The sequence below is a fragment of the Elaeis guineensis genome, chromosome 10 (genome assembly GCF_000442705.2).
Source record: "Elaeis guineensis isolate ETL-2024a chromosome 10, EG11, whole genome shotgun sequence".
Taxonomy (NCBI): Eukaryota; Viridiplantae; Streptophyta; class Magnoliopsida; order Arecales; family Arecaceae; genus Elaeis; species Elaeis guineensis.
Genome location: NC_026002.2, coordinates 82412320 through 82429819, shown reverse-complemented (window position 1 = coordinate 82429819; position 17500 = coordinate 82412320). Strand labels below are relative to the sequence as shown.

The 17500-nt window shown below is 49.5% G+C and overlaps 1 protein-coding gene across 8 annotated transcripts in view; it reads right to left on the bottom strand.

Moving 5' to 3' along the window:
- The window catches only part of LOC105036341 (uncharacterized), a 100345-nt gene extending 83233 nt beyond the window's left edge, over nucleotides 1-17112 (bottom strand). Inside the window, exons 1-2 of one of the 8 annotated variants that reach the window (XM_073244100.1) lie at nucleotides 16046-17112; nucleotides 1-393 (exon numbers count right to left, since the gene is read on the bottom strand). The exon at nucleotides 1-393 is cut by the window's left edge and continues 190 nt beyond it. In XM_073244100.1, the coding sequence (XP_073100201.1) occupies nucleotides 16049-17038 (990 nt within the window). In that variant the 5' untranslated portion in view covers nucleotides 17039-17112 and the 3' untranslated portion in view covers nucleotides 1-393; nucleotides 16046-16048. Of the gene's footprint in view, nucleotides 394-10912; nucleotides 11133-11378; nucleotides 11395-12011; nucleotides 12596-13045; nucleotides 13284-16045 lie in introns of those variants that run through there. The other 7 variants (XM_019847604.3, XM_029262187.2, XM_010912117.4 and 4 more) reach the window with 7 other exon arrangements.
- Between the last annotated feature and the right edge of the window lie 388 nt (nucleotides 17113-17500).

The following is a 17500-nucleotide window of genomic DNA, read 5'->3' as shown; positions in this document are numbered from 1 at the left end:
TATTCATCCTAACATAATATTTATGCTAGGTATTCTACTTCCTTTCAAACTATAACCTCCAAATTATCCCAACATCAAAATCTCTAAAACGCCACTTCAATCTACCAACCTTATTTGCTTTATGCGATATGCTTGTCGTCTCAACACAGACATTAAATGTTGATATCAATTAACAAATTTTATTTTCAGCACATGACAACCGCCTTCTGGCAACACTAGAAACAGCATATTGTCAAGGGATCCGTGTAGGTTTTGCATCTTGGCAGGCAATCTACCGAAGCGACTAGCTTCTGCGGGAAGCAAAGCTTTGTAGAAGCTTCTTCAATGGTCTCGGTCTCTTGGTTTGTGGACCCGTCCATCTTTGCAACTCAAAGACAACAATCAAAAAGATATCTGTGAAATGAACAATATATATTCAACAGTGCCTCATCAACCGAGCTTCATCCATTATATTTATTATTATAGGGATAACACATCATCCATTGAAGTAGGGCCCAGAAGAAGCATGCATCATCCAGAGGTTCGCTAAATGATAGTCTGGAATTAACTTCTCTCTCTTAAAGATCCATTGTCATCATTATTTTAGTTGTGGGTAGCCCACAAGGTGAGTATTTATGCAATCACACATCTTTCATAGTATTGTTCTGCATCAAAATGGTATCTTTCTTTGCATGCAGTATGCCCACTTGATTGATTCCCATCTCTCCTTCAAATTGAACCTACAAGTGCACTATCCACATGTTTCATATACACAAGGTAGCAAGTATTGCTTCATAGACATTTAAATCTTCCCATATAAATAATATCCTCTTCACCTTCATATTTCACGCATATGTGGCGGTATTACTTCAGCTGACAAATTTTCATGTGATAAACCAATCTCTAATGGATACAGATATGGAAACATGCATCGCAACTGTTGGGTATAAAATACCCACAGCCGAAGTTCTCAGCGGGATTGACCTTTGCGGGCTTCGTCCACGGCTCCAACCACAAGGAAGACTCCGCCTGGACTCCCACGGGAGCCGGGCTCCATCCACGACTTCAACCGTAAGGAAGACTCCGCCCGGATTCCTACGGGAGCCGGGCTCCGTCGCCAACTTCAACTGCTGGTAAGCTCCGTCCGGACTCCTACGGGAGCCGGACTTCGCACCTGACTTTAATTGCAGGAAGACTCCGCCCGGAATCCCACGGGAATCGGGCTCCGTCCACGACTTCAACCGCAAGGAGGACTCCGCCTGGACTCTTACGGGAGCCGGGCTCCGTCGCCAACTTCAACTGCTGGTAAGCTCCGTCCGGACTCCTACGGGAGCCGGACTTCGCACCTGACTTTAATTGCAGGAAGACTCCGCCCGGACTCCCACGGGAGCCGGACTCCGTCCATGACTTCAACTGCAAGGAGGACTCCGCCCGGACTCCTACGGGAGCCGGGCTCCGTCGCCAACTTCAACTGCTGGTAAGCTCCGTCCGGACTCCTATGGGAGCCGGACTTCGCACCTGACTTTAATTGCAGGAAGACTCCGTCCGGACTCCTACAAGAGCCAGGCTCCATCCACGACTCCAACCGCAAGGAAGACTCCGCCCGGACTCCCACAGGAGCCGGGCTCCGTCCACGACTTCAACCACAAGGAGGACTCCGCCCGGACTCCTACGGGAGCCGGGCTCCGTCGCCAACTTCAACTGCTGGTAAGCTCCGTCCGGACTCCTACGAGAGCCGGACTTCGCACCTGACTTTAATTGCAGGAAGACTCCGTCCGGACTCCTACGGGAGCCGTGCTCCGTCCACGACTTCAACGGCAAGGAGGACTCTGCCCGAACTTCTACGGGAGCCGGGCTCCGTCACCAATGTCAACTACTGGTAAGCTCCGCTCGGGCTCCTACGGGAGCCGGGCCCCGCCCCCGACTGTGACTGAAGGAAGACTTCATCCGAACTCCTGCGAAAGCTGCATTCCGAGCTCCTCTTGGACAGATGGCTAACCACCTCTCTCCGCCAGACACTCCAGCCGGACTTTAGCCGGCAGACCTTCGCCCCCTGGCGCGCTGCAGTAACAGCCGCGATTCTGCTCCATTCCCTGCGGCAGATTCCACGCGGCTCCATCACTCCACGACCCTGCTCCATCTCCTGCGACGGATTCCACGCGGCTACATCACTCCTTGGCAGGCCGTAATAATGGCCATGGTCCTGCTCCACTTCCTGCGACGGATACCGCGCGATTCTCCTATCCTCTGGCAAGTCGCGACAACGGACGCCGCTCCGCTTCTCGTGGCAGACTCCACGTGGCACGCCCCGATAATAGCCACGGGTCCACCCCACCACTAGCCGCAACAAACTTTTTCTGACCATGGACGGCCCACTATCAGACGGTTACAGGTGTTACCATCAGTTTGTTGCCCCCTCCGCCTATAAAAAGGGGAACCCCAGATACGTTATTCCATAAGCTCTTGTTTTTATCTAGATACTCTGTTAAAATTTTCGTTCGAGCACTCCATTCTTGTTGAGGCAGAGAACTGACTTGAGCGTCGGAGGATCTTGCCGGAGCAATCCCACCTCCGATTTAGACTTCTTTTGCAGGTCCCGACGGCGACCGCGACTCCCTCGACTCCAGCTTCTCCGGCGCAAGCGGATTTTTGCACCAACAGGATTGGCGCTAGAGGAAGGACTCCTGTGTCTTCGCAGTATCCTTGTTCTTAAAGGAGCGCTCAACGGGACCGCCCCCGGGCATCTCTTCCGGTGTCCCCTCCCCCCTCCTTTCTCCACTTGGTCCTTGCTCGATGCCTCCCCGCAAGGCGTCCACGCGACGATCCACGGCCAGATCTCAGGCTCCGGCCTCCCCTCCTGTTTCTCAACCTCCTCCTCCTCCTCCGACGCCGGCGGTCGGCGCAGAGCAGTTTGATCTGCTAGCGCAGCAGGTCAGAGGCCTCACAGAAGCCGTGCAGGCTATGCAGCAGCAGCAGCAGCCGCAGACGTCAGTGCGCCTGGAAAGGATGTCGCCGGAACACCAGAATCCGACGGTGGGGCGGGCCACTTGGGCCAGCCGCCCCGTCCTTCCTGGGAAAACGAACCCGAGGGTGGAGAGCCCTCAATCGGACCACGACTCCACCCCTGGAAGACCCCTGTCCCCATTCTGTCAGAGGACCCTCGAGACTCGAAGTCGAGAGGATTTCCTAGACCGGAGACTCCAAGAGATGAACCGGCAGATCGAAGAACTCCGCCATGCTCCCCCCGCTTATGGTGAGGATATTTGCACTGACCCTCCCTTCTCTCAAATGATCATGCAGGAACCGATCCCACCAAACTTCAAGTTCCCCCAGTTCGAAAGCTACGACGGGACTTCGGATCCGGTTGATCACCTGGAAGCCTTCCAGACGATGATGCTGCTTCACGACGCTCCCGACGCCATTCTATGCCGGGCCTTCCCATCCACCTTGAAGGGAGCGACGAGAAACTGATACTCGGCTCTGAAACCGGGTACCATCTTTTCCTTCGATCAAATGAGCCACCAATTCGTGGCCCATTTTGTCAGCAGCCGGCGCCCCCGGAAGGGTTCGGAGTCCCTCATCAATATCAAGCAGAGGGAAGGGGAGTCCATTCGGGCCTACATCAACCGTTTCAACGTCGCGGCGCTGGAGGTCCGGAACTTGGACCAATCAGTCGCAATGGCCGCTCTGAAGGGCGGCCTTCAGAAGAACGACCTTTTGTTCTCCCTGGAGAAGAAGTATCCCAGGGATTTTGCTGATTTGTTGGCTCGGGCTGAAGGATACGCCCGAGCGGAAGAAGCCTTCAAAATGAAGGATGAGGAGACCGCGAGAGAGCGGCAGGCGGGAGACTCGAGTAAGCCCGCAGTCGAAAAAAGGTCGAGAGAAGCTCGACCGCGTTCTCGATCCCCTCCTGGGCACAAGCGTGCCCATACTCCACTCCGGGTGCGCCGGCAGAGGAGTCCGGATCGTGGGGTTCAACGGGGCTCTCCACCGGGAAGGTTCCGCAACTACGCCCCCCTCAACGCCTCGAAGACTCAGGTACTGATGGAGGCTAGGGAGCAGCTCCCTAGGCCGGAGAGGATGCGCACACACCTCGGGAAGCGCAACCCCAACAAGTTCTATCTCTACCACCGCGACCACGGCCACGACACGGAGGAATGCATCCAGCTCCGAGATGAGATCAAGGAGCTCATCCGCCGAGGCCGACTCGACAGGTTCATCCGACGCCGGCCTGAGGGTGGAGGAGATCGGCCAAGGGCCCTGCCGCAACCTGAACCGCCAAGAAGGGAGGAGCAGCCCAGAGATCGGCCTCCCATCGGGACCATCGACTCCATCACCGGAGGGCCTCAAGGAGGAGCAGACCTTCCACAACCATGGGACTCAGAAAACCTGTAAATGTATCGCTTACGATTTCGCCTTGAATCTAATTTCTTTTCGACTTGACATGCTCTTCCCATTTGGCATGGATTTGTCACGACTGGGTATAACCCCTTCAAACGCTTAAAACAAAGTTATGTTAGGAATGGGAGGAGAACCTCATCCTAACATACCTAAAATGAAAGTCCGATTATCTTGAGATCGGATTGGGGGAGAGGCCTTACAACGCCCTAATGCACCCCCACAGCCATGTCAGGAACAGGAGGAGAACCTCGTCCTGGCATGAGCAAAGTCAAAGGCCCGGTTCTTTTAGATCGAATGGGGGGAGAGGCCTTATAACGCCTTAATGCGCCCCCACAGCCATGTCAGGAACAGGAGGAGAATCTCGTCCTGACATGAGCGAAGTCGAAGGCCCGATTCTTTTAGACCGGATGGGGGGAGAAGCCTTACAACGTCCTAATGTGCCCCTACAGCCATGTCAGGAACAGGAGGAGAACCTCGTCCTAGCATGAGCAAAGTCAAAGACCCAGTTTTTTTAGACCGGATGGGGAGAGAGGCCTTACAATGCCCTAATGTGCCCCCACAGCCCTGTCAGGAACAGGAGGAGAACCTCGTCCTGACATGAGCAAAGTCGAAGGCCCGATTCTTTTAGACCGGATGGGAGGAGAGACCCTTGCAATGGCCCTTATGTGCCCCCGCGGCCCCGTTGGGAACGGGAGAAGAACCTCGTCCCGACGGTGACGCAATCCAACCGCCTGACAGGATCGGATGAAGGGAAAAGGCCCCTCAGCAGCACCTTCACGCTCCCACGCAACCCCGCAAAAAGCGAGGGGAGGGCCCTCACTCTGAAAAAAGGAGAGAAATTAAAGAGGAAGAGCGACGAGCTACGTCGGAAACAGATGAAGGACAAACCACACCAAAGACCTAAGAAACCTCGTCTCAACAAAGACGGGGAGTTCCTACCAAACATCCCCGGCCTCTAAGAAGGCTCTCGACACAGGTCAAGAAGAATGCGACGTCTCCGAAGTAATGCGGAGTTCGGACCACCAAGCTCGAGCCTGCGGCCATGAACGACGGGGAAAGCAAACCAGCGCATCGATGACCGGGCACCTCCCAACGACGTCGACGTCAGACAAGTCGAACGACAAGAGAAGTTCGGCGGACGATAATTTAATACAACGTGCGGACGAGCAGCGCGTCCTGGAGCGCCCGACGAAGTCGCTAGCTCTCGATCTCCTCCTCTCGATGCCTCTTTCTCAGGACCTCAGATTTCGCCTCCGCGTCCGTGACGGCCTGCTGCTCGTATGCCAGCTGGATCTTCAATTGTTGCAGCTCAGCCATCCTTTCCCCAGGGGCGACAGAAAGCCCTTCGACGGTTCCTCTCAGGGACTGGAGTTCATTGGAATCCCGGGCAGAAGTCAGCTGAGCCCTGTCAGCCAGCTGCCTCTGAAGACGGGCGACTTCGTCGGTCGCCGCCCTGAGTCTCCCTTTATATTCCTCTACCTGCCTGTGCCAACCGGCCCGATGCACGTCGTAGCTCACCTCGGCGTCCTGAAGCTGCTGCTGAAGGTCGGAGACCTTCGACCACTCCTGGTCGCCGTCGGCCCGAGCCAAGAGCTGGGACGAACTTCCTCCCAATTGGCCGATCTTCTCCATCGCAGCCGACAATTTCATCCTGAGAGCGCTAATCTTGGCAGCTTGAGCCCAAATTCGGCCGCTGGCGCTCTTCTTGCATTCCTCAAGCTCCTTCGCGAAGTCCGCCTTCCTCCGGCTATACTCCATGATCCCCTTCACGTGGACATTCCGTAAGCGGGTGGCCTCCGCGGTGGCTTCAGAATGACCCTCTCTCAATCTGCGAAGCTCGCCTTCCATCTTCCTTGCCTTTTTCATCAAGTGAAGGACTTCCTTCTCCAGCCGCTGAATCGTCGACTTCAGCGGAATCCCCAGGGGCAGAGGAAGTGCTTCTGCAGGACACTGCCATCGGAAGGCAAAAGTGTCAAGACACAACTCATCACAGAAATAAAAGTAGAGAGAAGAAAGGGAGGAGGGAGAAGCCACCCACGACAAGAAATTCAACTTTATTGATTGGATGATTCTTGAAGACAAAAAGGAAAAGAAAAATTGCGGTAAAATGAAAATACAAGGTCGGAGGTCTCAGACCTCGGGGGCAGGGGTTGGAGAACTTGGCATCCCTGGAGGGGGGCTGCGGCAGCAGTAGCAGCGGGCGAGGGACCGGCCTCGTCTTCGGACTCCTCACCTAGGAAGCTGAGGTCGAGCTCCGAAAATTTTCTGGCCACCTTCTCTTGGCAGAGCTCGAACCCCTTGATGAACGCCTCCTGGCCGAATTGGACATTCAGGTCCCTCATCTCCGCGGAGGTCTTGAATTCCTCTACCGCAAGGACCCTGGCCTCCGAGACCAGGACTGGAATCTGCTCGGCCAAGTTGGCGACCTCGACCTCCGCCTTTCTCACCGTCTCCTCCAAGGTCTGCTTCTCCTCCCCCCGGGCTTGTTTCTCTCTTTCCAAGGCCTCTTAGAGGGCGACTACTTCGGCTGCCTTTTCTTTAAGGCGAGCGACCTCGGCCCGGCAGTGCTCCTCCACCTGGACGGCATCCCTCCTCGCCCGATTCGTCGCCTCGATGTTGGCGAGGAGCTGGTGCCCAATCTGCAAGGGCAACAAGAGGATCAAAACAAGGGTCGAATAGCCGGTTAAATAAAGATTTATTTACCTCGAGGAAGGACCCTAGGGAGTCCCAGACCCGCTGCTCAAGATCGGCGCGCTTGATCCTCTCGACGACTTCGGGCAAGATGCAGCCATCGATCAACCGCCTGATCAAGTCCCTGTCATTGAAGGGATTCTCCAGCTCCTCTTCGAAACAGAGGGACTCGTCAGCGGTGGCTCGGCGACTACTCACCCTGCGGGTCACCGACTTCCTTCTCTTCCCCCTCTCCACTACGGGCGCCTCCATGGGGCGGACCCCCGAAGCGGGAGCCCCAGTCGGTGGACTCCTCGAAGAAGCCCGAGGGGCCGTGGGTTCGGCGTTCGAGGGAATGTCGATCGCTGGAGCCGCCTGGACGGACGTGGCCAAGCTCGACTCCTCCGCCCTGGCCCTCTTTGTCGATCCGAAGGCCGCGGCACCCTTTCTTTTGTGGGCCTTGAGGCCCCTAGCAAGCATCCGTGCTGCTTCGGCGTCCATTCCTAAACAAAAAAAAAAAAGAAAAGAGATAAAGAGAAAGAGGAGAGAGATCAGAAATCAATAATGAAATAAAAAAGGAGTGGCACAAAAAAAAAAGAGAGAAAAAGAAGGAAAAAAGAGAAAGAAGAAGGACAGAAGAAAAAGAAGAGAAAGAAAAAGATGAAGTACTCGCAGGATCCTGGGGGCTCAGGCCAATGTTGAACAAAAATTGCTCCCTCAGAAGGTTGGGAAGGGAAGGAGCGGAACAGGCGAGAAGCTTCCAGGCAGCCTGGAGGTCATCCTCCCCCAGGTTGGGGGCCCGGCGGACAGAATCCCTCAGAGAGCCCCAAGGGGGCAGGCCCAGCCTCAGGGTCGGGCAATGGATGAAGAGGTATTTTCCCTTCCAGTTGTGGATTGAAGAAGGGGCACCTTTCAGCAACCCCTTCTTGCCGAACTGAGGGAAAAAATACCACCAGTCCTTCGTCGAAGGATGACGTTTGAAGGTATAGAAGTGCCTAAACAGAGAGAGAGACGGTTGGACCTCAACTACGTGGCAAAGGGAGAGAAATCCTATCAAAAACCTAAAAGAATTTGGAGCGACAGAAGCCAAGGAGATGTCTAGGAAGTGGAAGAGGGCGACAACAAAGGACGGAAGCGGAAGCCGGAGTCCGGCACGGAACGCCTCCTGATACAAGCAAAAACGACCGGGTGGGAGAGTGCTAGTCCGGTCGGAGGAGCCAGGTAGCTCCAGGTCATACTCCGGAGGAACTCCATACTGAACCCTTATCAGAAGGAGTTCATCCAGAGTCAGGAAGCATGGAATGGCGCCCGACGCAAAAATCGGACGGAGCCCAGCCCCAGGTGTGGGTTCGTCTACAGAACGAGGGACCTGGGGGGTTGAGGCGGAAGAACTCCTGAAACCGCTGGGAGCAGAAGAGCCGGAAGACATTTCGAATAACTCCGAATGAAGACTCTAAAGATCCCAAAGAAGACGGACAGGACAAAGGACGGGAGGCCAGAGGAGACTAACTCAAAGGAATACGACAGAAAAAAAATGACAAAGAAAAGACCCCTAAGTGGCGGGAAGAAAGATGAAGGTTCTGGGGACTAACTTAGATCGCTCAGAGGGATGCAGAGGGGCGGGGACAGGGACGACTCGAAGGGCGCCTATGGCCCGAGAAGACGCCAACAGAAACAGGGCTCTCGAAGGAAGGACAGACACTGGTAGAACTCTGGAGCGGAATAGGGCCCCTAAAGGTGGAAGAACGGGTTTAAATAGACCCTGGGATCCGGCGCCATAATGATCGCGAATCCCCCCAGGCCATCCCGCGCCCGACACGTGTCCCACTCACCCCGACAGGCGGCTAAAAGCGACTGACGGTTGGCAGGGCCATTATTGCGCCGTACCTGGGCCAGTGTACCAGCGGGCATTTCGAAGGGTCCCTTCGTATCGCCCCAATTCGAAAAGACTCCAGCACGCGCACATTTAATGCCAAAATATCTGGGAGCGATTGTGCGCAGGATTCGAGGGGAGAACTTCAACTATGCCAATCTCTCTGTACTTCCTTCATTCGAAATTCAAACTCGGAAGTAGGGGGACTGGTGTTAGGTATAAAATACCCACGCCGAAGTTCTCAGCGAGATTGACCCTTGCAGGCTCCGTCCACGGCTCCAACCGCAAGGAAGACTCCGCCCGGACTCCCACGAGAGCCGGGCTCCATCCACGACTTCAACCGCAATGAGGACTCCGCCCGGACTCCTACGGGAGTCGGGCTCCATCGCCAACTTCAACTGCTGGTAAGCTCCGTCCGGACTCCTACGGGAGCCGAACTTCGCACCTGACTTTAATTGCAGGAAGACTCCGCCCAGACTCCCACGGGAACCGGGCTCCGTCCACGACTTCAACCGCAAGGAGGACTCCGCCCGGACTCCTACGGGAGTCGGGCTCCGTCGCCAACTTCAACTGCTGGTAAGCTCCGTCCGGACTCCTACGGGAGCCAGACTTCGCACCTGACTTTAATTGCAGGAAGACTCCGCCCGGACTCCCACGGGAGCCGGACTCCGTCCACGACTTCAACTGCAAGGAGGACTCCGTCCGGACTCCTACGGAAGCCGGGCTCCGTCGCCAACTTCAACTGCTGGTAAGCTCCGTCCGGACTCCTACGGGAGCTGGACTTCGCACCTGATTTTAATTGCAGGAAGACTCCGCCCGGACTCCTACGGGAGCCGGGCTCCGTCCACGACTCCAACCGCAAGGAAGACTCCATCCGGACTCCTACGGGAGCCGGGCTCCGTCCACGACTCTAACCGCAAGGAAGACTCCGCCCGGACTCCCACGGGAGCCGGGCTCCGTCCACGACTTCAACCGCAAGGAGGACTCCACCCTGACTCCTACGGGAGCCGGGCTCCGTCGCCAACTTCAACTGCTGGTAAGCTCCGTCCGAACTCCTACGGGAGCCGAACTTCGCACCTGACTTTAATTGCAAGAAGACTCCACCCGGACTCCTACGGGAGCCGTGCTCCGTCCACGACTTCAACAGCAAGGAGGACTCCACCCGGACTCCTACGGGAGCCAGGCTCCATCACCAACGTCAACTACTGGTAAGCTCCGCCCGGGCTCCTACGGAAGCCGGGCCCCGCCCCCGACTGTGACTGAAGAAAGACTTCATCCGAACTCCTGCGAAAGCTGGATTCCGAGCTCCTCTTGAACAGATGGCTAACCACCTCTCTCCGCCAGACACTTCAGCCGGACTTTAGCCGGCAGACCTTCGCCCCCTGGCGCGCTGCAGTAACAGCCGCGATTCTGCTCCATTCCCTGCGGCAGATTCCACGCGGCTCCATCACTCCACGACCCTGCTCCACCTCCTGCGACGGATTCCACGCGGCTCCATCACTCCTTGGCAGGCCGTAATAATGGCCACGGTCCTGCTCCACTTCCTGCGACGGATACCGCGCGATTCTTCTATCCTCTGGCAAGTCGCGACAACGGACGCCGCTCCGCTTCTCGTGGCAGACTCCATGTGGCACGCCCCGGTAATAGCCACGGATCCACCCCACCACTAGCCGCAACAAACTTTTTCTGATCCTGGACGGCCCACTATCAGACGGTTACAGGCGTCACCATCAGTTTGTTGCCCCCTCCGCCTATAAAAGGGGGAACCCCAGATACGTTATTCCATAAGCTCTTGTTTTTATTTAGATACTCTGCTAAAATTTTCGTTCGAGCACTCCATTCTTGTTGAGGCAGAGAACTGACTTGAGCGTCGGAGGATCTTGCCGGAGCAACTCCACCTCCGGTTTAGACTTCTTTTGCAGGTCCCGGCGGCGACCGCGACTTCCTCGACTCCAGCTTCTCCGACGCAAGCGGATTTTTGCATCAACAGCAACCAAAGTGAAACTTTACTCACAAAGTAGCACCAGACATTTTAGGTTACTGCATTTTCTGATGTACAAGGACTAATTCACATTTAATGAAATTGAACTTTTGTAAGATTTTTGATTGAATGGAGCTCTACAGCACCATGCTTGCTTATATTCAAGTCCAGGACTCACTTTGCTCTATATAAACTACTTCATCTACCGCACAGCCGATAAGTATACTCCTGCAATCCATACGATCATTAGCAAAGCTTTAACAATAAGAAATATATATCAAATCATCATTGGATCTTATAACAACAATGTCGAAACTCTTCAGTGTTGAAATCAACACCATAACTCAAATAGTTGGAGAATGTAAATCTCCAAAAGAGGATATATGAAACTTGGCAAACTCCTGAACAAGCATGATTATCAATCCCAATGTTTCCAAGCACTGCTCAAGAAGTCCATTCATTACAACCGTCCACTTGAGGATATAAATACCTGGAGGCTTCAACTAATGTTAAATGCCTTGGCATTCCAAAATTGCATATAGTAAATAGAAAGTCAAATGGAAAGACTTTGGTGCATGACAAGTGAAGACAAAACATGCAACACTTGAAACTCATGCATGAAACGGTACTTCCTTTCCCGTGGCGGACCTAAACTCTAGAGCTCTTGTTAGGAAATTCAATGTCGTTCAAGTAACCTAGCTTGCTTGCAAGGTTGTTCATATCCATAAATAAAGCAATGTGACCGCAGAATGGGCAGCTATTACAGAAGGATCTGCCATTAACGATGATGTATCAAAAAGTCACCTCCATAGGGTTGAGTTAATGAGAGCAAACTAGACAACTCTCTTCTTATCACTGAGATAAAGTGATTCATCCAAAAAAATATTCACCTTTGAGCCTTCTAGGGGGATGTCCAAATGACAAGACCACATTGGGTGAGATATAACTTACCTTCCAACATATGGGTGTCCAAATGGATGTTATGACGACAAGTCCCCCAGCCTCCGCATATCAAACATGCTAAAAGTTGCAACTTACCAGGCAACGAGAAAACCAGTTTTATTATGACCTTTAAACATGAAAATAAATTCAAAAGTAGACTTGGTCTATAAGAAATCTGCTTGGGAATTCTTCTATATAAACATGAATAGCATAGTCAAGCTGCTGCTACAGATAATGCCATGTCTTCAAAAGCACAAGATCTAGTCATGCTTAAAATTTATCACTTTCCGCGATGAAATTGACTAACTGCTTAAGAATCGCCCTAAGCCAAATAAATTGGCCAAAGATAAATGCAATCACCTTCAGATGGCAGTCATCAACTAGTGGCAGATAATTTAAGAAGCTCTCCAGTTGTATAATGAGCTGTAACATTAAAACCTGATTCTTATAAAACATAAGACACCATTTTGATCTCAACTTGCTCCTATTAAGCTATTTCTTAAGACTAGGTTAGCAGCTTCAACTGATGATTCATTAGCTAGGACTCATAGCATCAGCAGGGAAAAGGGGGCTTTTAGTAGCAGCAAGACTCAGAATAATTTGAGGGCATATCCTTCTGCAAAACTTGGTATGATCATCCCATGATTTGTGCAGAATGGACTTCTTGATTGGCATCTGCATTTCCCTTCTTCAGTCCAATCCAGCATGAATTGTATCCCTCTAGTCAATAAAAATCAAGCAGGATTCTTCTTCATAAAAAGAGTCAACAACACGATCAGTTTATCAAAAATTTTGTGAATCTTTAAAGGAGCATTAATGGAAAAGTATAATAAACTATTGGTCCATTGTTCTCTTAGTTCCAGGTAGGATCAAATTTTTAATTTACCATTCAAGACCCATAGGTTTTGTTGATGATTCACTTTGTCATAGGTGAGCATGTACTACTGACAACTAGTTGGTCTCTTACTACAAACTTTTAATTTAGTAGGTATACTTCCTAGACTGCAAAGAATGTCAGACATGATAATCTGCCAAAAATTTGAGCTGCTTCACCTTGGCTATGGAAAATATACTCAGATTTATAAGTGCACTTCATTTCTTCAATCTGTGCTGAGATTCTAAATAATTTGAGTTCCACAGGCATTTTCCTCTCTCCAACAACATAAGAGGCACGATTTGTTGGTCAAGAAAGAAAATTAAGGAATTATCTCATCGGATCCAATTTAAATAATTTTTTTAATTGTATCTAGCAAAGGCTTATCAACCATCCTTGTTTTACAAGTGAACATATTAAAACCCTATATACAAAAATCTATTTTTTAAGGCTTCATCTAGTAGGTGTGCTTATGAGTCAGCAGCAATTGTCCATAAACTTCAGTAAGAACATGGATTGACCTGTTGAAGGCTGATAATAAAGGCCGACTTATTTATAGCTTGCTGTCATAAGAACCCAGAAACCTTAAGGCAGGTAAGTTTCAAGAACTAACTGAAAAATGTAGGGCAGTAAATAAAGAAATCAAATTATAAGGAGAATTATATGTCATAGGGATATAAGGAGACAGATGTTGAGGTGGGGGGTCTACCACCATCAACAAGGACAATAACTACAAAAAGCCAGTGAAGCACTTGAATTGAAAAGCCAGTTCCCCAACAAAAAGATCAACCCAGCAGAAAAAACTACAATACGATTTACAAGTACCTTCCCCTGCTACAGTCCCTACTTGAAGTGCACACAAAGGCTTGAGTGCAAGACACATTTTTATTCTTTAAAAACAAGAAAAAAAAAAAAGATAATAAAAAGCACCATTCTTCAAACAAAAATATTAAAGAAATAACCTTACCAACTTCTCATAATTCTTGAGAAGATCCATATAAGTTTCACATGGCAATAGTCAAAGCACAATTTCATCTACTCCAAGTTAAATTAAATCTTTAAACTTCTTTGGAAAAACAAATAAGCTTGTTTATGATCCCTTTTCTGGTCACAACTGAGCAAATTTACCACCTATACTAATTTTTAATTTTAATTCACCCAGCATCTGTGCATTTTTGACCTACGAAGAATGCTAACCATTATTTGCACTGTTTCATTGAAGAATAATATCGCCTTAAATTAATTATGCAAACTCCTAAACAGCTTGCCTACATGTGAAAACAATCTCAGGACAAGTACCAAAAGCTTCAAGACAGCCAAACTCCTAGCAGCCATCATTTGAAGACTCAGATTCAGTCAGACGTTTTTACTATTTCAACCATTTTGGTTCAGTTTTCTTGGTGCTGACCTAAATTGTACAATATAAAAGGTTGCTTCAAATATGAAAAATCCCAAAAAAAATGCAAATATAAAGAAATAATGAGGGGATCATAGAAAAGATACATGTTAAAAAAATTCATACATTTTTTATTCAAGGAGTAGGAGGGTATATATCTATTCGTTATAAGATATGCAATAAGCCTTGGAAATCTCTAAAAAAATAGATGCGGAATTTTATTACAAGGAATGTTATTAACCAAGTCAGAAACACTTTTAAGTTTTAACTAAAAAAATTGAAGAAAATGGCCTAGAATTGACACCAAGTACCCAAATATACTTGAAAAACTGAAGAAACGATCTTAAAATGACATCGAAAAGACAAATGGTTGATAAATATATCATTCACAATCAGTTTTGATCAATTTTGGCTGAAATTGACTGAAACCAGTCAAGTTAGATTGAAACTAACTGATTTTAATTGAAACTGACCAAAAGAACGAAATCAATTGATTTTAATTGAAACTGACCAAAATTGTCTGAAACCCAAGAATGAAACCAGTGTTGGTTTGAACATGACCAAAATGGATCAATTTTACCAAAACTTGAAACCCTTGGCTTGTCCTCTTTATTATGCAACTTTCTGAACCATAGAACATCACAAGCCTAAGTCACCAAGTAATATATTAGTCAAATGACACCCTAGAAGCAACTATTTATTTCATCTACTAATTTTTTATTGTATTGGATATCTACATCTATACCCCATTTTTTTTGTACAATAAATCCTCATAATAAAAAGTTAATTCATCTATAACTAGTGCAGATATTGGCTTGGTGTTGGCCTTGGTGTGAACTCTTTAAGGTGGAAATTCACTTGTCTCACAAAAACTACTTTCAATATGGGTTACTACTCTAGAATACATCTTTTGAGTAATTTTAATACCATTTATGCACAAATTCTTTAATTCTCAATAGGCTATCTTTCTGGTGCCTATCATGCACTTTATCCAAGTTAACAAAGATGAATTATACAACCCATCAGTTCTTTTTCAGCTTTATGAAGACTCAATAATTGAACATGACATAACTTGTTCAATGTTTCAACTTAAATGCGCTCATAGACACATTCAAATTTTCCAGAAGACAAATTTTAGCTTTGGCATGTCATGGTTCCAACAGTAACCAATTATGGCCCTAAATTCTCACAATTACCAGTTAGTTTCCATGCAATATTTCAACCAGCTCTATAGGCTAGAACATAAATGGAACCCTATTCAAAAATTTACAGGAATAGTAAAAAGGGTAATCTCATGCTCAGGAATAAATCAAATTAAGCATGGAAATGGGTTAAGTTGCCACAGGCTATTAGCTCTGTGGCTTTTAACTCGAGAAAATGCAAAATTATAGTTCTTCCCAAGAAAATATGGACTTAAAAAAAAAAAAATCATGATTCTTATTTGACAGTTTCCAACTGATAATGTAAATCAGAATGGAAATATCAAATTCATTGCAAATGTCAAAATGGATCCTGAATGAGTTAAACTAGTCTTTTCAAATCTATTATGTGCAAGCAAAGAACATCAGAATTTGATTGATTCGTCTACTTCAACTCTTTGCAATCAACCAAACACAAAGTAAACAAGAAGTGATAACCAGTTTATTAACAAGATGATAGAAAGAAGCAGTAACAACTTTGGATAGATCTTGAAAGAAACATGATCTTGGCTCACCCTTGTCATGAAGAACATGAAAGTTACATCAATATAAGTGCATAAATCTTCCTCTGACGATCACGAACAAGATCACAAATTCAGCAAAGCATATATGAGATAGATAAATCGAACCCATACAACCAAATTGGCGTATATTTATTCATCCTTAAATCCTCCATGACCAAACTAATAATCATCATTAAAGGGTAAGAAGAGGGGAAGAAAGCACGTACTATTCAGTAGTCTGCCCGATAGTCGCTGTAATCATCCCTCGCAGCAAGATCGCTCTCCACCCTCTCCGCAACCTTCTCCTCCTCATACTTGAGCCCTTCTTCCAAAGCCAGCCCTCCCAGTGCTCCGGCCACCGCCCCAACTGCCAGGCCGGCCCCCATTCCCAGTCTGCCCCCCTTCGCCTTCTGCTCATAAGAAGAAGGGCCGGATGAGTAGTCCACAGGCGCCGACGGGCCACCGTACGCCGATACCCGACCATAGTACAGCCGGGCCGGGGCCGGGGCGGGAGGTGCGGAGTAATACCCGGCGTTGGAGGAATAGTACCCAGAGTAGGGATCGGAGTAGTTGCCGTAAGGGTATGGTGACGGCTGGGACGGCATGGGGTGGCTGTAAGGAGGGACGAGCGAAGGCGGAGGGGGATAGGCGCGGTACTCTCTGGCCGAAAGGGGAGGAGCCGTGGAATAGTAATAGCCGGAGGGAGAGGCGAATTGGTAGGCGGGCTCCAGTGGCGGGCAGGGGCGCTCCCGGATCGCGACCTTGATCCGGATCTTGCCCTGGGGGCGGCCGGAGGGGCGGGAGAGCTCTAGGGTTTTGATGGGGGAGGGGCATCCGTCGACGGCTACGCCGGAGGAGGACGCGGCTTCAAAGGCGTCGGGGCCGAGGAGGTCCTTGAGGGGACAACGGGCGGTGCCGACGAGGGGCTTGGGGGTCTCGGATGGTTTCGAGTGGAAGACGTCGAGGGTGAGCAGGAGCGCAGGATCGAGGAGGGTGGGGGCAAGGGGGAGAAAGAGTCGCTCGTTCCAGACGGGACGGGTGTTGCCGGCGTCGTCGGGCTTGGTGGCGACGCGGCGGTCGGGGTCCAGGTAGGCGACAGCATAGGCTTTGAGGTCGCCGTGCTGCCAGTTCACGTTCTTAAGGTGCATCGCAGAGACCACCGTCACCTCCAGGTCCAGGGGCTTCGCCGGAGGAGCGGGAGGAAGCCGAGATGAAGCCATCCCGGTGGCGGAGGAGGCTAATGTGCGCCCAAGATGCGACAAGAAAGCGAAGTCCCTGGAGGGCAAGGGGCCCGAGTATATATATATATAATATATATACTTCTGATGTACCGACGATTTTGTCCCTGTGTTTCTCTTTAAAAAAAAAAAATTTGCTGAGATGCTCCGGAGCTCTTTTTTAACCCTTTTACTGCTAATTTTTTTCTAACCGGCTGCCCTAAAATGGACGATATTAATTTATTTATCAATAATCAATTTTAAATGACTGTACATATGATTGATATAATAAATAATTTAAATTTTAAATATAATTTTAAAATAAAAAAATAATGAGATATTTTAGTTTTTTTTTTTTTTGATAGTGTATCATTTTTTTTCAACAAAAATCGACATGGAAGAAAGGAGGATAGTGTATGGCTACCAAAAGACGAACAATGGAGGAGGAGGAGATGGAGGAGGAGG